Raw genomic sequence first — 22,061 nt, 5'->3', positions numbered from 1 at the left:
TTTATAGTACTCCCTAGGGAGCCTTTGTGTAAATAATATTTACAATACAAGTCCCTCTATATTTACACTTTGGTCCACATTCTAGAATTTCTCTACATTTTTTAGGAAATTCTAAAGCTTCTTGAAAATATCTAGGGGTTTCTAGAGTTCTCCATAAGCCTCTCTACAACTCTAGATTCTTTTCCCATATACCGGTGCCGAATTTGAACAGTAAAATGGCTTGACATGACATTAGTCCTAGCATGCAGGTCAGATAGCAACGCTCAACTTCCAGAAAGTTGTAGGCTTCCTGAGTTGAGATGCTTGAGACTTGAAGGATTCGAACTCAATGAGGAAACGCACTTTGTTGACTGCCCCAAACTAAGAGTTGGTTTTGAATGAGTGCTGCATAGGTAGTGTATGGAAATTTAAAGATGTCATAATACATTTTCCGAAACTGAAAATTCTAAGAATTAGGCATTGGTCACCTACATACGTAAGACACCGGATTATGGTCATGGCACCTAAGCTGACGGATGTTCAGTAAATTGGACTACCGGCTATAGTGTTGTTACAACAGATTGTGGACCGTTTAAACACTCTATACATTTTGTCGGAGGGCCTGCTTTCGCAACAATACCAACGGACAAATCAGAGTTATTGATTATCAGAAGAAGGAAAGGGAAGAGTGCCTAAAAATGATTTATAGTGGACGCCAACTGACACAAATCGACATTAATGAAATACAAAATATGTTGATGAGGGTGGCTCCCCAAGCACACCTCATATTTGATACAACAAGTAAGTGTGTCATGATGACCCTAGCAACTTTATACTAGGGAAAAAAAAATTATTAGTTGATTTTTTTTTTTTCCAATAGTGACAGGATCAGATGATGAAGGTGCAGGAGGAAGACAAGAATGATCCAAGCATGCTGGTGTAGAAGTGTGGGGGCCAAGTTACAAAGCTGTTATGTAGTGGTCTAGATAATTCTAACGGGTATAAATGTGCTATTGAAAGGAATTCTCAACATAGGATAATGTTGTTTTTTTAGTATTAGAATGCACTATTTTGTACAGCAAGACAAGTTGTAAGCAGCTGGAAAAAAAATGTAATAGCTCTTTACCTATTAGTTAAAATTTCTATAGAGAATTGGCTGGGAGCTGAATCTCCATGATAACATCTAAGCATTCCATTTTGGTCCCAAAGGAGTGCATTTTTCAGATGTTGTCTTGCATCAGGATACTCATAGAGGAACAATTCAGCATCCCTTGCTAAATACAAAACCTTTTTTCTGTCCTCTTTTGCAGAGATTGTGTTGCTCCTAAATCTGTTTTTTTTTCCTGTGAATGAGAACGAGAACGATTTTCTTTACATATCTCTCGATGAGAACTCTCATTATTTCTCTTATTATTTGACTAATGATTTTCTACTTGCAATTCTCTTTAATGAGTTTCCAGTTTTCAAACTCTCTTGTTCCAGTTACAAATTCATGACAAAACATTTGCCTAGATTACGTAATTGGTGCAATATTGCTAGCCTGAGTGTTGGTATAATATAAATTACCACACAGCCACACAAAATTCACATATTTTAGAGTTATATGAGTCGAATAAACATAATCAAGCATATGACTTAAGACACAGATGAGAAATATAAAACTCGACTTATTGACAATAGGAAGGGATTGACTATGACAATTGACAAGACTCTCACATGTGACATGAAATTACCTCAATTTTGACTATTATTGCTGGATATCTATAAACTATAATTACATTAAGAGAATGTAAAAACAGTCTTTCTCCATAGCAAACTACGTGAAAAGAATTGGCTTGAAAGAACTTCAAAATATCATCAAATGGTCACAAACATATAGTTAATTTGTAGACTTTATAGTCGTGTTAGACATTGTTCAATACCATGTATGGTCGGAGTACTATTTCAATACAAGATATGTTTGTTAGAGCAAACTAATTAGTAAATGTTCAAAAATTGTTGATGAGACATTTATTTACTTCAAATTAACTACCTCATAACTGATATGATTATTTACATACTAATTACAACATCAATACATAAAACTTTATAACAATTGCAATTAGTAGATGATATGTCTATATTTCAATGTACATCATATAAAGAGTACTTCTTTAGTATACTGCTTTAGTTGACGATTTCTATTCCAATATAAGACATTTTTCCTGCATGGAGTTGAAGAGCAACGTCCCCAACAACCTATAATTTAAGAATTTCATGTATAAGATACAAGAATATACATATATATTTTCTTCGCCTCAAATTACCTGTCGTGTTTATTTTTAACTAACACACTCCGTAAGAAAATATTAATCAGGAGAGGTTTTTTTTTTAAAAAAATTATTTTACCTTTATTTATGTTTTAAAATATAATCTCTCTTTGTTAAATATTTATTCGAGGTGTGTGATTTTCAGGAACAATTAAAGTAGGGAAAAATAAGTCATTTTGTGTTGGACTCCTAAAATTGACAAATAATTTGAGAAAAATCACGACAGATAATTTGAGACAGATGAAAGTAGATATAGCTGATGGAATGAGACATACTTTGGCCATGTATCTAACGGAGGATTGAGTGACACCAGCAACATGAGGTGTAATTATAACATTAGGAAGTTGAAGAATTGGATTAAGAGGATCAAATGGTTCAGTCCAAGCAACATCAATTCCTAATCCTCCCAAATGTCCTAGTTTAAGATTATTATAAACAACATCATAATCTAAAACACCACCTCGACCTATATTAATTAGAAGGGCACCCTGCATTAATCAATAAAGAAACTCATTAATCACACTTGCAAAATATATTTTCTATTAAAGGAACCAAAAACATCACTAGTTAATCGAAGGTTAAATATGCTTACAAATATTACAAGTACAAACAACAGTGTAATGATATATTCTTTTTATTTGTTTATCTCAAGCGCGCATCTAATAATTTTATTTTCATGACATTACTTAGAAATTTTTGTCTTGTTAAAAGGTGGAAATGAAATTTGATCTTGTAGTATCATGGCGGAGAAAACATACCTTTTTCATCGCAGATATGAAATCATTATTCACTATGCCAATCTGCATGTGATCAACATATATCGAGTTGGATTATCATATGATCACTCAATTAACACTAGTTATTATCTTAAAAAATCTTAATAAAAATAAATAAGAAGTAAGAGTCTCACAGTTTCAGTAGTCATAGGTAAACAAGAGACAACAATATCAGCTTTGCTTGCAAACTTTAAAATATCATCATGGCTTCCTCTCTCATCAACCAGGTCATCATAATTATAATTAGTACCATTAATCCCAATGCATAATCCTGGAAATTAAATTAGCATCCATGGATTCATAATTTAAATATTATTAAATGTTAAATAATGCTCTAGTAATTCACAATAATTAATACTCTCTTGATTAATTACCTCTCCAGCTCCTTTTGGTAGCAATTATTTTCACATCAAATGGACGCAAACGTTTTGCCAGATGCACTCCAATGTTTCCAAAGCCCATGATAAACACCTAATTAATCAATTAATTAAGCAGATCATGGAAAATATATGTATAATTAATGTATTAATTCTTGCTTGAATAAATTAATTTTACTCATTTTTAATTCGATAGACCATACTAAGTCAAAAATTAAGGTGAGAATGTGCATTAGTTTAGTTGTACAGATGTATAACTACTATTAATTTGTAGGCGGGTCAAAACTTGATTTGTCCCGTTCTATTTACATCCCTAGTAAAAAATTAGAATGTGAAGCTCACAATTTTCCCTAACAAGGTGTCACCAATTGGCTCCCCAAGCCTTTTAAGCTTCACAGCAATTTCCATTTGATGTTGTTTACGCAAAAGAGCCAAAATTAGATATATGGCCATTTCAGCACATGAAGCAGCATTTCCAGTTTCGCCACTTGGAATTTTAGCCACCTTTATTCCTTGTTTTGTCGCAGCATTTATGTCAACACCTATATTAAAATAATTATAACAATGAAAAATTTAATCAAACAAAATAAATTTGGGTAATAACTAAACTAGAAGGGAAAAATAGGGAGAAAATTTAAAGAAAGTTGACCATCGAGCCCAACTCCAAATTGCATTATGAGCTTCATGTTCTTGGCACGAGAGATGACATCAGAGTTCATTTCGAAGTTTTTAACCACACAAATATCATAGTCACCAATCATAGCGGACACATTCTCAAGTGGAATATCATCAATCTACAAATTAAAGTGACAAATACTAATTAATTCGCTACTTAAAAACATGCACTAACGACAGATAAATTTTACAGTACCTGAACCATTGGATAGTCTTTCAAGTATTCTCTTGTAAAATTCTGAGAATCTGGAAAGTGAGGTCCACAAAATAGAACACGAGTAACATAATTCAACGACGTGTTTGCCCCTAAAAAAAATTTGTAATAGTTAAAGGGGCCCTAGTTAAAGACTACATAACTATGTAGTAATTGTTTGAATAAAAGTTCTAGTTAAAAAATAAATAATTTAACTCGTCAAATAGTAAGTGTGAAACAAATCTGGACAAGTATATTAAAGTACAAACAAATGGTAATCATAAACAAATTAAATGTCCTATTTATCGACAAAATAGTACTACTAATATCTTTTTTGTCCTTTGAATCACTTACTGAACCAAAAAGAAATTCCCCTTTAGTAAAAAAAAAAAAAAAGAGTATAATTGTGATTGTGTAAATCATGATAAATCAATTGGATTCACTATCTACTTCAACTTTTACCTTGTTGACGGAAAATCGATTCTTCAATTTGTAATCTCCTCACAGTTCCCTTCTCCATATGCTTAATGAAATTTAGAAAGCAAGATCTGTAGATATTAAGACCAAAAAATATTAATTTAAACACTAATATGGATTCACCAAATTGAGTTAGTGAGAAAAAATAATGTTGCTTCCCACACTGTTGGAGAACAATCACATGAATGCTTATGATATTTCATTCACTTATAAGCTTGTGATAGGTAATTCGATACTCCCCGTTCTTATTTAGTTGTCATCATTTTTAGTTCATATCCCTTGAGAAACTAGGTAACTTTATCATTATATCCTAGTTTAGTGTTCTTTAAAGTCAAGTTTTCAATAAATGAACATGAATTGGTTTATTTTGATTACAATTAATTTGACCAATGAACATTAATTAATTACTTAATTTTCCTATGTTGGTTAAATACATATTTTTAAGACAAATAACTCTCGAGGATAAAATAAGAAGAATAATATTATTTATGAATTGATTTTGTGAATGACAAGTATTAAAAAATATTTATTTTTTAATAAGCACAACAGTTAAATAGAAACAGAAAGTATATATTGCGTATGCCATGGACCAATTAATACTACATTCATCTCCAGAAACTATTCGTTATGAGTTTATTTTACTAAATTATTTTTATTTATTATGTTTTAAAAATTTAAGTTTGACTACTAGTAATTTTTTATTTTTATAATTACTTAACGATATTGGTAATATTGGACGAAAAGAATCAATATTTATAATTTGCTAAAATGAACAAATAAAAAATATTTTTAATATATGGAACAAATTTTAAAAAAACGACAGGTATAAAATTTCACTTTCAAAACCAATTTGTTACCACAAAAAGTCAGCTTCAGCACACCAATTTTAATTTTAATCTAACTTTTCTAAACCAAAAATAAATGTTAGCTAGCACAGGTGAGGACTTTATTTTCTCCACATGTAAAATAAATACTAGGAAATATAGGTCCTATGTGTTAGGTTTTGCCCTGATTTTCAATTATCATAAATGTTTTTACTTTTTCTAGAAGAAATTTTCTTTCATATTTGGCTTATTTTTTCCTTAGAGAAAAAATTTGGAGATCTATAAATTGAAGATTCATATTCTCATAGAATAACACAATATCATCCACAATGTAGACGTTTAAGAGTTTAGTTTATGGGAAGATTTTTCTCTCAACAGTTTTACTATTTTCTTTATTATTAGTTTTTCATATGTAGGCCGATTGGCTAAACCATATAATAATATTATAATTTTAGTATAAGTTTTTGTCATCTAATTTATCAGCCTTGCTTTACAATTATAAGCTTCCGCATGACGCCTTAATCACTTTCAAACCCAAATACACTATGGACATTGTCTAACGTACGATGATTTGAAAGATGAGATTAAAGGGAAGAAATTATTGAATTAACTTTCTTACACTTCACGTTATATAGATGCATCATGGGTCGTCCAAATGATATTATTATCGATATTTATTTTCACTATTGACTGCTTCCATAATGTCCACTGGGGAATTGCCAAATAACAAGTTGTTAGCCGAATGTTATGAGAGTTGCAAAACAATTCAAGGTGTACTAATTAACATTTCACGTTAGGATATCATATAATAGAACATTCATAAACGTGGAATGAATATTTAAGCTCTCATGGCAGGCCACGAAAAGCAAGATGGTATGGTAATGAAAGTGCAATCAAACTTACACTATTACTCCAGCCAATGCCAAAGGTTAGGAGTTTTGTTTCTGAGTTAGAAATACAGAAGTAATGAGAGGCGGAATTTCTTTCACCTTGCAATACATGTAGGAATGTCCGAAGAATCCATCACTTATTAAGAATGAAACCACATCTATTTTACACAACACTTGTTCTCTCTCTCTTCTTTTTTTTTTTTTTGAAAATGACGGTGTCAGATTGCATGTAGCTCAATTCATTGGGTATATGCTATCTCCCATCAACACATGTCACAATCCAGACCGCCGTGATTGACACTCACACCAACCCTTTTGTGGGAGAACCATTACTACAACCCAACTAAGGAATTTATAGAAACTACACCATTTAAAGATATAGAAGCAGGTTTAAATGAAGAACTAAATATGGAGTTCTCATAAACTCTAAAGGTTTAAACAAAACAACTAACATAATTATCGCGGAAGTTCAACTCCTAGAACCTGAAAGTCATTGTACCAAAACTCTACCAATCAACAAGTCTAAGGAAAAAGGGGATGCAACCCCGAAACTAACATAAGCAAAATGTCTGAATGAATAAATAGTCTGAGTTCGAAAAGATTGAACTAAACTAATGAGGGATCCATGGCAGCCTGAAAGAACTGGCTCACTCTTGAATCTGATCTCGGTCAGTGATCTCCTAACTGAGGTCTGTCAGTAGCCGCCTGAAGATGCCATGTACTCAACAAACAAAGAGCAAGTGTAATATCACTACACGAAATCACAGTGTACTGGTAGGATCACGCGGCTACTCCAGTAAGCACAATATACGCAAGCAATTACAACACATATATACATAATGCATAATTCAGTTATCATTTTAGGAGCAACATACAATTTCCCAATATCAATGACAATCAGATATGAACGTAATAATCACAAGTGTTCCTTTCATGGAATCCACACCCAAACTGTTAGTGTATCGAAATGTGACACCTGAACCAATATACATGTGTCGGAACGTGACACCCGAACCAATATACATGTGTCGGAACGTGACACTCGATCCAATATATATGTCGAAACGTGACACCTGATCCAATATATGTGTCGAAACGTGACACCCGATCCAATATATGTGTCGGAACGTGACACCCGATCGAGTCAGCACAACCACAATCACAATCACACCCATATTGAACAATGCTCATAGTCATACAACCAAGTAATAGGTTCATGGCATGTAATTGTTCACACATAATCATTTCATTAGATTAATTCACATTTCCCTATTCACATACATGCATGCATACAATGAAGCAATTAACCGGCATATATCACACAACAGGAAATCAAACCATCAGCTACCTCGAAACCAAGCCTGAATACTCTTAAGACACTTGAGCCTTCCTTTTCGGAGTCTTTCAACTTGTTCTTGGTCTAAAACAAGTAATTAGCACAAGGATCAATAAACAAGGCCTAATTTATCAGGATAATAATCAAACTATCAATCCAAGGCCAACTCAACTAGGGTTTTCCCCACCATTAACTTCAGGCCAAAACCCTCCCTCAACGATAATTACCCAAGATTCTAAGCTCTAAGAATCTAAATACGGATTAGGGGAGTAATTTCCTTACCTTTAGCACTAGAATTCGTAGAAATCTGTCAAGAAATTTCCCTGGGTCATCCCTTAGCTCTCAAGAACGAAGCTTCCCTAAATTCAAGGGCGGATCTATGTTCAACGGTGGAGGTGTCACGCCACCCACGAACCTTGATTAAAACTCTGCATATAGAGGTATATATGTAGAATAAACCGTTATATATTAAGTTTGGCATCCAAAGTAATGAAATGTTGATTAGTGCCACTGACAAAGGTCATCACTCGACACATTCGAGACAAAATTTTGAAACTCGTCAGCATCATTCGTTTTATCTTACTTTTTTTCAAAAAGTTTTTTGCTTGCTCCTTTCACTCGCTTCTTTTTTCATTTTTACTATAACATCAGCCTGGGATCTGGTGAGGCAAAAGCAATAAAAAACGGAGGAGAATAGAAGCATTTAGGTAAAAGGGATACCTTTCAAAATGAATTTCTTCCTATGGAAGGTCTGGAAAATGAGGATAGCCACAGATGACAATCTGAAGAGAATGAAGATCAATATTATGTCCAGATGCTGGTGTTGTGAGAAAAAGGCAGAAGAAACCATGACACATTTATTTCTAACAGCACCCATAGCTAAAAAACTATGGAGGCAGTTTGCTATTTGTGCAGAAATTGCCATAGAAGAAATGACTCTGAAATACCTCATAAATACTTGGTGGAGCATGCAAACAACACCAAAGCTTGAAGCAGTTTATAGAGCCATTCCAACAATCATAATGTGGACTCTATGGAAGAGGGGGAATGAGACTAAACATGGAGGAAAGGTGACTCTCAGTCACATGATATACCAAGTGCAGGAAATGATTAGGAAACTTGTCAAAACTTTGTACCCTTGGATTAAAATAGGCAATGAAAGTTGGCCTCACATTGTTACATTTTTTAAAGAGTACAAACCAAGATTACATTATTATAGTGTTACTTGGAAGTTTCCCGACAGAGGCAAGGTAAAATGCAACACTGATGGTACGTGTAGGGGTAATCCGGGGAAGAGCTCGTTGGCTTTTTGTGCAAGGGATGAAAGGGGGGACCTGGTTTATGCAGCTGCTAGAGGTATAAGAGTGATGTAACACCCCGTATCCGAAAATAGAGATTTCAGATTTCTGGTGTTACAGGTGGCACTCACGGACACCATCCACGGACCGTAGATGGACTCACGGTCCGTCTTGCAGGTCCGTGGTTCGTGACAGAAAACTTCCCCAGAACTCAGTCAGAAAATTTGGCTAAGTCCCGACTCACGGACAGACCCACGGTTCGTAGATCAGACCATGGTCCATAGATCAGACCACGGTCCGTGGTCTATGTCCGTGGATCGAGACTTTCCTTACCCAGCCTCTGACACAAACTACGGTCGACCAGCACGGACCGTCAATCGATCCACGGTCCGTAGGTCTGGCCGTAGATGAAGGTCAGCAACCAATTAGCTGAAAATTGTTGATGGGTCAACTTCATATGGTCATAACTCTTAGCACAAAATGAATTATGTATCCCATGACTTATGGTTAGATATATAATTGAATTATCTTTCCAACGCCACTGAGTTTACTAAATTCCGACCTCCAAGTAAAAAGTTATGCTCGTTTTAGTGAAGCTCTGTCGGGCAGACTCGACCTACGCACCCAATCGACGGACCGTCGATTGAATGACGGCCCGTCAGTCAAGTCTGTCAATCACTCCGACAACAGCTAATTCAGGGGTCTTTTGGTCTTTTCCTATTTCGTTTAACCCCTAAGATACGTCTTTTTGACCCTAAATCATGAGGTTTTAGTCAGTTTAAACCTAGAAACATAACTAGAACTTACCTTAGTCAAAATTATTAATCAAAACTTAGAAAATTAGAATCAAGATAGGAGAAAAAGGTCAAGAACCCTAGTTCAAGAATGCAGCGAGGTTTCTTCAATTCCAGCCCTGAAATCGAAAGATTTCTCCGTAGAATTCGTCACCAGGTATGTGAGATTTCACTAGTGGGTTTCTTTCGCCCATTAGGTCCCTAGAATTCAGTCAGATTCTTGATTCCATGATTATCAACAAACCTAGGGTTTCTAGAATTTGAATAGATCATCATGAATTAGTTATTTAAATATTCCAAATCAGATTATCAAGTTATTGCTCAGTTTCTCGCATGAATTTCAGAACCCTAGCTATGTATTTCTTCAGTTCTTAAATTACACATGCTAGGTCAGATATTTCAGTATTCAATTTTACATGCCTCAGTTTATGAATGCATCATTATCAGATTAATTGTTGCATTCTCAGTTTGAATGTTCAGTTTCGAGCTATCCAGTATTTACAGAAATTCAGTCATAACCAGTTAACTATTTAATTCATTGGGAGTAGCATAATACCGAGTTGGACTAGGGTTTCAGCGTACCCATATAGTCCCAAAACTACGAGCCACGTAGGTGTAAGTCCCCTCTATGGGCAACATCAGTTTAGTGATCACGCCAGCATGCCTCTATACCTTTGGCAGGGTATATTGGGTCCTCTCGATGGGGCGTATACATCGGACTCCACATTTAGCTCATGTGGTTTTATGTCGGTTATTAGTAGCTCCCACAGTTCAGTCAGACTCTATTGCATTAACCGTATTTCAATACAGTCAGTATTCAGTCTCAGCATGTTATAAATTTGGTCATTGCATCAGTTAGCTCAGTATTCAGTATTTTCATGTTCAAATTATTTCATTGCTTTATTGCTTTGTTCAGTTATATGTTATTTCAGCTTTACTCTATCCTGTATGCTCAGTACCTTTCAAGTACTGACGCATACGTGCGCTACATCTTCTCGTGATGTAGGTTCAGGTTCTCAGCATCCAGATCACGCTTAGATTGGTTCCCGACCTCCAGTTCAACAACATCAGTGGTGAGTCCTCATTCTTCGAGGACTAGTGACATGTTTATCTTTATCGCTTTTAGTCTTTAGTTTCAGTTTTGCTAGATCTAGTTGGGGCATGTCCTAACATTTCTAGTCAGTTTAGAGGCTTATTTCAGACATAGTTAGATTCAGCTTAGTATTTTGAGTTTGATATTTCTTTTGTATAAAACTCTCAGATTTGATATATTCAGTTATAGTATGTGGGTATTCCCCATCTTTTCAGATTTATTTATGAATTAGCTTCCGGATCAGTTTATTTTCTTTAGTATGCTCATGATCATGCCAGCAGGGTTAGCTTGGGATTACTTGTGGTCCTAGGTCCCGTGTCCGCGTCTAGGGGGTAGCTCGGGGCGTGACAAACTTGGTATTAGAGCATTAGGTTTAAGTGTCCTAGGATGTCTGAAAAGCCGCACTAGGTAGAGTCCTTTTCATGGGTGTGTAGTGCGCACCACATCTAATGAGAGGGAGGCTACAAAGTGTCTTAGGAAAAATCTTCATTTTCTTGTTACTCCTATCGTGCGTAAGGTATGATCTAATTTCATTCTAACTCGACGTTCTACGTTTCAGATCATGCCTCCTAGTAGAGCTAACGCCAGAAATGCGAATGCCAGGAATGCAAACACAGCTCCTCCAGTTTTGGATTATGAAGTCTCAAATGCTGAATTCAGGAATGCCATTCAGATGTTGGCTCAGAGTGTCGCTAACCAGAACAATCAGCGGGTTCAAGCTCCTGTGGATGCAAATGGTGGATCAACAGCATCAAGGGTCCGTGACTTTGTTAGGATGAATCCGCCTGAGTTCTTAGGATCGCAGACTGGTGAAGATCCCAGAATTTCTTGGATGAGATCAAGAAAATCTTTGAGGTAATGCAGGTCACTGGGAATGATCGGGTTGGGTTAGCATCTTACCAACTTAAAGATGCGGCTCATATATGGTATACTCAGTGGAAGGAGAACAGGGGTACAAATGTCGCTCCTATTACTTGGGATTGTTTCAGCGAAACCTTTCTGGACAGGTTTTTCCCCATAGAGTTGAGAGAAGCAAGGGCCCAAGAATTTATGAACTTGAGGCAGGGTAACATGACTGTCCAAGAGTATGGGCTCAAGTTTAACCAACTCTCCAGGTATGCTCCTCACATGGTTGCTGATTCCAGGGCTCAAATGAATAAGTTCTGTGTGGAGTGTCAGACTTAGTGAAAACAGAGTGCAGGAATGCTATGTTGTTGGGAGATATGAACATCTCTAGGCTCATGACTCATGCTCAGCAAGTTGAGGGTGATAAGCTTAGAGAACGAGCTAAGGAGACAAAGAAAGCCAGAACAGGTAACTATGATTATTCTCAACAGAAATCGGGTGGTGGAAATCGCTGGCAGTTTCAACAGAAGTCTTCGACTCCAGCTCCTTCATCAGCTAGTGTTCCATCCCCCAGGTTCCGTAATGATCAGAAAGGTAGGGCGTCAGGCTCTAAGTCTCAAGGTAGTGTTTCAGGCACCAAAACCTACCCAACTTGCCCGAAATGTAGTAAGAACCATCCGAACGAGTGCCTTGCAGGTAAGGAAGGATGTTTTGGGTGTAGTCAGTCTGGTCATAGATTGAAGGATTGTCCTTCTAGACAAGGTCAAAGAGGAAATAATGGTAGAGCTCAGTCTACAACTTCAGCAGCACCAGCAAGTCGCCCGACTCAGCAGGGTAACTCTTCTGGTACTGGTGGCGGACAGCGCCAAAACAAGCTCTATGCCCTTCAGGCTCGTCAATATCAGGAAGATTCTCCTGATGTAGTCACTGGTACATTACGAGTCTTTGATCTTGATGTTTATGCATTGTTAGATCCAGGGGCAACTTTGTCTTTTGTAACTCCTTACATAGCAGTCCAATTCAGTGTTAGCCCAGAAACTCTTTCAGAACCTTTCTCAGTCTCTACTCCAGTCGGTGACCCAGTTATACCTAAACGGGTATACAAAAATTGCCCTGTCACAGTCTCTCAGAAAGTCACCTCAGCAGATCTTGTAGAGTTAGAAATGGTAGACTTCGATGTCATTCTAGGCATGGATTGGTTACATTCATGTTATGCCTCAGTTGATTGTAGAACTAGGATTGTTCGTTTTCAGTTTCCAGACGAACCAATCCTAGAATGGACGGGTAGTAGCTTAACGCCTATAGGTCGCTTCATTTCTTACCTTAAGGCCAGAAAGATGATCTCTAAGGGTTATTTCTATCATCTAGTTCGAGTTAAGGATTCTAGTTCTGAATCCCCAACTCTTGAGTCAGTTCCTGTAGTCAGTGAGTTTCCAGAAGTGTTCCCAGAAGATCTTCCTGAAGTTCCTCCCGAAAGGGAAATAGACTTTGGAATTGATCTCCTTCCAGATACCCAACCTATTCTCTATCCCTCCTTACAGAATGGTTCCAACTGAGCTTAAGAAATTGAAAGAACAGTTGAAAGACCTTCTAGATAAGGGCTTCATCAGACCCAGTATTTCGCCATGGGGTGCACCAGTGTTGTTCGTGAAGAATAAAGATGGTTCTCTCAGAATGTGTATTGACTATAGGCAGTTGAACAAAGTCACAATCAAGAATAAGTATCCTATCCCCAGGATTGATGACTTGTTTGACCAATTTCAAGGTGCTAGTCATTTCTCAAAGATAGACCTCAGATCAGGTTATCATCAGCTTAGAGTCAGAGATAGTGATATTCCGAAGACAGCCTTTAGAACTCGGTATGGTCATTACGAATTTGTAGTTATGTCATTTGGACTAACCAATACTCCTGCAGCTTTCATGGATTTGATGAACAGAGTGTTCAAGCAGTACTTGGACTTGTTCGTTATCGTCTTTATTGATGATATCCTCATTTACTCTAGGAATGAGGAAGAACATGCAAGTCATTTGAGAGTTGTTGTGCAAACTCTTAAAGATCGCCAGTTATTTGCAAAATTTAACAAATGCGAGTTTTGGTTACAATCAGTTGCCTTCCTTGGGCATATTGTGTCTAGTGAAGGAATTCGAGTAGATTCCCAGAACATAGAAGCAGTGAAACAATGGCCCAGACCTACCTCTGCTACAGATATCAGAAGTTTCTTGGGTCCAGCGGGCTATTACAGACTGTTTGTGGAAGGATTTTCATCTACATCCTCTCCATTGACTAAGTTAACTCAGAAAAAAGGTTAAGTTCCAATGGTCAGATGATTGTGAGAAAAGCTTTGCAGAATTGAAAACTAGGTTGACTACAGCTCCTGTCTTGACTCTACCAGAGGGTTCAGATGGTTATGTGATCTATTGTGATGCATCCAGGGTCGGCCTAGGTTGTGTGTTGATGCAGCGAGGTAAGGTTATAGCTTATGCTTCCAGACAGCTTAAGGTACATGAGAAGAATTATCCAACTCATGACCTCGAGCTTGCAGCAGTGGTGTTTGTACTCAAGATTTGGAGACACTACTTATATGGTGTTTATGTAGATGTGTTCACAGACCATAAGAGCCTTCAGTATGTATTCACCCAGAAAGAGTTGAATCTTCGCCAGAGAAGGTGGCTTGAGTTCCTCAAAATTATGATATGAGTGTGCATTACCATCCGGGTAAGGCGAATGTAGTAGCAGATGCTCTTAGCAAATTATTCATGGGTAGTGTAGCACATGTTGAGGAAGAAATGAGAGAACTAGCACAGGATGTTCACAGACTTGCTCGCCTAGGAGTTCGTCTTATGAGCATATCAGATGGTGGTGTAACGGTTCAGAATGGGGCAGAATCTTCTTTAGTGGTAGAGGTTAAGGAAAAGCAAGATAGTGATCCAATCTTGCTTGAACTTAAGGGTGCAGTCCACAATCAGAGAGAGAAGGTTTTCTCCCAAGGGGGAGATGGTGTACTTCGCTATCAAGGCAGATTGTGTGTTCCTGATGTGGGTGAATTGAGACAACATATTCTCGCAGAAGCTCACAATTCCAGATATTCTATTCATCCAGGCGACACTAAGATGTACCGTGATCTGCGGGAAGTCTATCGGTGGAATGGTATGAAAAGAGATATAGCAGACTTTGTGGCTAAGTGCCCCAATTGCTAGCAAGTCAAGGTAGAACATCAGAAACCAGGAGGTATGATTCAAGAGATTGACATTCCTACTTGGAAGTGGGAAGTGATCAACATGGACTTCATCACAGGTTTACCTCGTACTCGCAGACAGCATGACTCCATTTGGGTGATTGTTGATAGGGTTACTAAGTCTTCTCGCTTTTTGGCGGTCAAGACTACAGATTCGGCGGAGGATTACGCCAAGCTTTACATTAATGAGATTGTGAGGTTGCATGGGGTTCCTTTGTCTATCATCTCTGATAGAGGTCCTCAATTTACCTCTCATTTCTGGAAGTCATTTCAGAAGGGTCTTGGTACTCAGGTTAATCTTAGCACCACATTTCATCCGCAGACGGATGGTCAGGCAGAGCGTACCATTCAGACCTTGGAGGACATGTTGAGAGCTTGTGTGATCGACTTCAAGGGTAGTTGGGATGATCACCTTCCTCTTATAGAGTTCGCCTACAACAATAGCTACCATTCCAACATTCAGATGGCCCCTTATGAGGCATTGTATGGGCGTAGATGTAGATCTCCAGTTGGTTGGTTTGAAGTAGGTGAAGCAACCTTGATAGGACCAGATTCAGTCCTTGATTCTATAGAGAAAGTGCAACTTATTAGAGATAGACTTAAGACTGCCCAGAGTCGCCATAAGTCTTATGCAGATGTGAGAAGAAGGGAACTAGAGTTCCAAGTTGATGATTGGGTTTTCCTGAAAGTGTCACCTATGAAAGGGGTGATGAGATTTGGCAAGAAAGAGAAGCTCAATCCCAGATATGTAGGCCCTTACCGGATCTTGAAAAGGATTGGTAAAGTGGCTTATGAGTTAGAGTTGCCAGCAGACTTAGCAACAGTACACCCAGTCTTTCACATTGCTCTTTTGAAGAAGGGTGTGGGTGATCCAGCATCCATTGTGCCATTAGAGAGTGTGGTCGTGAAAGATAGCCTTTCTTATAAGGATGTACTAGTTGAGATTCTCAATCGTCAGGTTAGAAGGTTGAGAAATAAAGAAGTCGCTTCAGTCAAGGTTTTGTGGAAGAGTCAGTCCGTAGAGGGAGCTACTTGGGAAGCAGAAGCAGCCATGAAGTCCAAATATCCTCACCTCTTTCCTTCCGATTCCATTCCAGCTTGAGGTAATAGTTCCTCTTCGGTTTTTCAGTCATTCATGCGAATATTCAGTCTTAGAATCATGTCCCTTCAGTTTGTACTTGCATTTTCAGCGTATTTGCATGTTCTTGAAACTCAGTTCAGTTAGAAATTCAGTTCTCAGTGTTTAGTGGTAGGGATTGCAGCCCTTTCCCTCCATTTCACCTAGTTTAGTCTTCATTCGAGGACGAATAGTCCCAAGGGGGAGATAATGTAACACCCCGTATCCGAAAATAGAGATTTCAGATTTCTAGTGTTACAGGTGGCACTCACGGACCGTAGATGGACTTACGGTCCGTCCTGCAGGTCCGTGGTTCGTGACAGAAAACTTCCCCAGAACTCAATAAGAAAATTTGGCTAAGTCCCGACTCACAGACAGACCCACGGTCCGTAGATCAGACCACGGTCCATGGTCTGTGTCCGTGGATCGAGACTTCCCTTACCAAGCCTCTGACACAAACTACGGTCGACCAGCACGGACCGTCAATCGATCCACGGTCTATAGGTCTGACCGTAGATGAAGGTCAGCAACCAGTTTGCTGAAAATTATTGATGGGTCAAATTTAGATGGTCATAAATCTTATCACAAAATGAATTATGTGTCCCATAACATATGGTTAGATAGATAATTGAATTATCTTTCCAACGCCATCGAGTTTACTAAATTCTGACCTCCGAGTAAAAAGTTATGCTTGTTTTAGTGAAGCCCTGTCGGGCAGACTCGACCTACGGACCCAATCGACGGACCGTCGATTGAATGACGGCCCGTCAGTCCAGTCCATCAGTCACTCCGACAGCAGCTAATTCAGGGGTTTTTTGGTCTTTTCCTATTTCGTTTAACCCCTAAGATACGTCTTTTTTACCCTAAATCATGAGGTTTTAGTCAGTTTAAACCTAGAAACATAACTAGAACTTACCTTAGTCAAAATCATTAATCAAAACTTAGAAAATTAGAATCAAGATAGGAGAAAAAGGTCAAGAACCCTAGTTCAAGAATGCAGCGAGGTTTCTTCAGTTCCAGCCCCAAAATCGAAAGATTTCTCCGTGGAATTCGTCACTAGGTATGTGAGATTTCACTAGTGGGTTCCTTTCGCCCATTAGGTCCCTAGAATTCAGTCAGATTCTTGATTCCATGATTATGAACAAGCCTAGGGTTCCTAGAATTTGAATAGATCATCATGAATTAGTTATTTAAATGTTCCAAATCAGATTATCAGGTTATTGCTCAGTTTCTCGCATGAATTTCAGAACCCTAGCTATGTATTTCTTCAGTTCTTAAATTACACATGCTAGGTCAGATATTTCAGTATTCAGTTTTTACATGCCTCAGTTTATGAATGCATCATTATCAGATTAATTGTTGCATTCTCAGTTTGCATGTTCAGTTTCGAGCTATCCAGTAGTTACAGAACTACGAGCCACGTAGGTGTAAGTCCCCTCTATGGGCAACATCAGTTTAGTGATCACGCCAGCATGCCTCTATACCTCTGGCAGGGTATATTGGGTCCTCTCGATGGGGCGTATACATCGGACTCCACATTTAGCTCATGTGGTTTTATGTCGGTTATTAGTAGCTCTCACAGTTCAGTCAGACTCTATTGCATTGACCGTATTTCAGTACAGTCAGTATTCAGTCTCAGCATGTTATAAATTTGGTCATTGCATCAGTTAGCTCAGTATTCAGTATTTTCATGTTCAAATTATTTCATTGCTTTATTGCTTTGTTCAGTTATATGTTATTTCAGCTTTACTCTATCCTGCATGCTCAGTACCTTTCAAGTACTGACGCATACGTGCGCTACATCTTCTCGTGATGTAGGTTCAGGTTCTCAGCATCCAGATAACGTTAGATCGGTTCCCGATCTCCAGTTCAGCAGCATCAGTGGTGAGTCCTCATTCTTCGAGGACTAGTGACATGTTTATCTTTATCGCTTTTAGTCTTTAGTTTCAGTTTTGCTAGATCTAATTGGGGCATGTCCTAACATTTCTAGTCAGTTTAGAGGCTTATTTCAGACATAGTTAGATTCAGCTTAGTATTTTGAGTTTGATATTTCTTTTGTATTAAACTCTCAGATTTGATATATTCAGTTATAGTATATGGGTATTCCCCATCTTTTCAGATTTATTTATGAATTAGCTTCCGCATCAGTTTATTTTCTTTAGTATGCTCATGATCATGCCAGCAGGGTTAGCTTGGGATTACTTGTGGTCCTAGGTCTCGTGTCCGCGTCTCAAGGGTAGCTCGGGGCGTGAAAAGTGACTTCCAATACAGAAGCAAAAACATTAGCAATTAAGGAAGCTTTGGAATTCTGTCAGTCTTACAGTCTAAAAGGAATGACGATCGAAACAGATTCTTTAGCACTCAAGAAAATGATTAACAAGCAATGGAAGGTCCCATGGGAACTAATAGAGCTAATAGAAGATATAAGGGTTAAACTCCATTCAATGCAAGGACAAGTAATTCATACATTCAGGGAAGGAACACAGTAGCAGATGCTTTGGCGAATGAAGTCATAGACTCACAAGAGAAGAAAGAGTATCACAGCTTTAACGAGTTACCAACAAACATAAGGAAGTGTATAAACATTGACAAAACACAAATTCCTAACCTCAGAATTAGGACTAGGAAAGTAAATATACAATGATAGGGATCAGAAATAACAGGGGAAGAGGGAAGAGCAGGCACGCAACAGTGATAAACATAAAGCAAGTCTCATATTACAAAAGCTCAAAACTAATAGCACAAGTATCATTGCCAAAGAGAGGACAAAGGAAATATGTAACCTAGCTAGTGGTCCTGGCTACCAGCAAGTTACACCAAAAAGAAGATGGAGCCTCCCAACACAACAGCCCGAACCAAACGTCAACATTGAAGAACACGAAGATCTACATCGGCACGACAGACAGTTGGTTACAGTGATAAATAGAAGGGAAGGGAAGGAAAGGAAAATATAGGGAGGGTGAACTTAAGAAGATAGATCTTCAACTCATTAAGGATGAAATTAGCCCACCTGAAGTCAACCCCAGTCAGATCGGAGGAGATAAAGGATGAAGGTAAGGCTGGGCATCGGAACGGATTGTACCGGTACCGTTTCGGTACCATTCTGGTCCGTTCCGGTCCGGTAGTATTCGAGACGGGATGGGATACATTGAACCGGTACACGGAACGTAATGGTATCATGATTTGGTACCGGTACTGGTTCATTTCGGTCCGATTCGGTCCGATCCGGTCCCGTAAATCATTTTTAATTAAAATAAAAAATAATATTTTTGTCATTATTTACTTTTATTAGCATTTCTTTTTTGTTTATTTAATTTTTTAAAACTACAAACTTAGGTTATTTAACTTACAAGTTATAAGTATAACTTAATAACTTATAAACTTCAAAATATTCAAATCTTTAAAACTTATAACATAACTACATAAGCTCAAAAACTTAAAAAAAAAAAATTATTAAACTTAACTTACAAACTTATATACGTAAAAATTAAAAAAAATATCTTTAAAATAAACTTAAGTAAAATTATTATAAATTTTAAAACTTAAATACTATAAACTAATATAACTTAGAAAAATTAAAAAAACATTCGTATTTTTGTAATTCAAAATAACTCAAAAAAAATAATTATTTTTTGAAATAGCTATATGTGTCGTCCCGTTTATCCCATCCCGTTCCCTTTCGATCCATTCCGGTCTGTCCTGATTCTATCCCGGTATATAGTGGGACGGGACGGGACGGGACGAAACTGAGCCTCAATCCCGGTAGTTCCGATTCGGTTCATCCCGGTGCTAGTCAACAATCCGGTCAAAACCGTCCCGTTCTGGTCCGGTGGTCCCATTCCAGTCTGGTGCCCAGCCTTAGATGAAGGCAAGAAAGCATAGAAACTTACCATGGAAAGATGGCGCCCACAACCATGGATGGAGCTGGAAATTCAAGCGGCACTCCAGCTTCTCGTCGAGCTTGAGAAGAGTCTAGAACACCTCTTTGAACAATGTCTAGATTAGGAAACCTTCTGGTTCCTTGTTTTTTTTTTAGGAAGGACCATTTGGGCCTAAACTGTAAGGAACTAGTTTTCTCTGTTATTTAGTTAATAAAATAGGTCCAGCTGTGGACCGAAAATGGTTTTTAAAAAAAATTGTTCTTATTGTTTATTAATTTAAATTAACTCTGTTTTGCATTAATTGATTTTTAGTTTTTTGAAGAAAAGATATGTCTTGCTAGGTTTTCGTTGGCATTAATTGATTTTTAGATTTTTAAGAAAAGATACGTCTTGCTAGGTTTTCGTTGTTGTTGTTACGTATATGCATTCATATTTTATATTAGTGAGTATTAAATTTTAAAACATCACATAAATATTAATAAGAAAATATATATATTTACTTTTAAGTTTAACATTTATTTTAATATGTTCCTAATATCCGCGTTAAGTGAAGATAATTGTGTTGAAGCTATGATTCTTGATTTTTTTCACAACTAAATATCTGTAAAAATACACAAAGACCAAGTATAAATATATTGAGATGATAATATTAGATGATTTATACATGTTCAACTTTCTTATGTGAAAAATCACTTTTTTTTCTCAAAGTTTTAGAATACAGGGCCTTAATCTTGTTAGAAAACGAATGAACTGTTTAAGAATATTTAATTTCACAATCTAGAAAAAAGTATTGCTAAAGAAATCTGCATATTCGATCATTAGTCTATATAAATTGAAAAGATATAAAACGCGAATCGAAGCCCAAAATTGAACAAATCGATCCGTTTATCCTATTTGGACTATGTGGCACCCACAACCTCCAAATCTTGAATCTATCTCTGCCTAAATTAGTAGATGATATGTCTATATTTCAAAGTACATGATATAAAGAATAATTCTTTAGTATACTGCTTCAGTTGACGATTTCTATTTCAATATAAGACGTTTTTCCTGCATGGAGTTGAAGAGCAACGTCCCCAACAACCTATAATTTAAAATTTTCATGTATCAGATACAAGAATATAGATATATATTTTCTTCGCCTCAAAATACCTGTCGTATTTCTTTTATACAACCACAGTACTCCATAAGAAAAAATCAATCAGGAGAGGTTTGTTTATATTAAAAAAAAACTATTTTTTACCTTTATTTATGTTTTAAAATATAATCTCTCTTCGTTAAATATTTATTCGAGGTGTATGTGATTTTCAAGAACAATTACCATTAAAAATAAAGTAGGGTAAATAAGTCATTTAGTCTTGGACTTCTAAAATTGACAATTTGAGTTAACTGTTTTTAAAAATCACAAGTCACAACAGATAATTTGAGACAGATGAAAGTACATATCGATGGAATGAGACATACTTTGGCCATGTATCTAAAGGAGGATTGAGTGACACCAGCAACATGAGGTGTAATTATAACATTAGGAAGTTGAAGAATTGGATTAAGAGGATCAAATGGTTCACTCCAAGCAACATCAATTCCTAATCCTCCCAAATGTCCCAATTTTAAGATTATTATAAACAGCCTCATAATCTAAAACACCACCTCGACCTATATTAATTAAAAGGGCACCCTGTATTAACCAATAAAGAAACTCATTAACAAGGCCGGCTCTATATATACAAAAATAAGGCATTGGCCTTAGCCCCCAATTTTAGGGGCTCAATTTTTTATCAAGAATAAATTATGTGTTAATTTTTTAAAGAAAAACATTAATTATTTATGATAAAAAGTATATATTTAAAATTATTATTTTATTCTCTTCAACCCAATTCAAATAGAAAAAATCAAGAAAATATTGTTTTATTTTCTTACACTCTCTCTACTAATACTCACATTATTTTCTTTTTAACTC

General features: G+C 36.9%; 1 protein-coding gene across 1 annotated transcript; it reads right to left on the bottom strand.

The window, feature by feature from the left end:
* Nucleotides 1–2,107: 2,107 nt before the first annotated feature.
* On the bottom strand, nt 2,108–4,829 carry LOC125873498 (uncharacterized). The gene is made up of 9 exons (XM_049554426.1): nt 4,772–4,829; nt 4,313–4,422; nt 4,091–4,235; nt 3,784–3,983; nt 3,439–3,535; nt 3,199–3,335; nt 3,047–3,088; nt 2,564–2,776; nt 2,108–2,217 (listed from the first exon to the last, which is right to left on the bottom strand). Exons 1-9 carry the CDS (start codon nt 4,827–4,829, stop codon nt 2,146–2,148), a joined length of 1,074 nt encoding a protein of 357 aa, XP_049410383.1. The 3' UTR covers nt 2,108–2,145.
* Nucleotides 4,830–22,061: the final 17,232 nt, after the last annotated feature.

This window comes from Solanum stenotomum, chromosome 8 (genome assembly GCF_019186545.1).
Source record: "Solanum stenotomum isolate F172 chromosome 8, ASM1918654v1, whole genome shotgun sequence".
Taxonomy (NCBI): Eukaryota; Viridiplantae; Streptophyta; class Magnoliopsida; order Solanales; family Solanaceae; genus Solanum; species Solanum stenotomum.
Note: the sequence above shows the minus strand (reverse complement) of the source record. Positions and strands in the feature narration are given on the sequence as shown.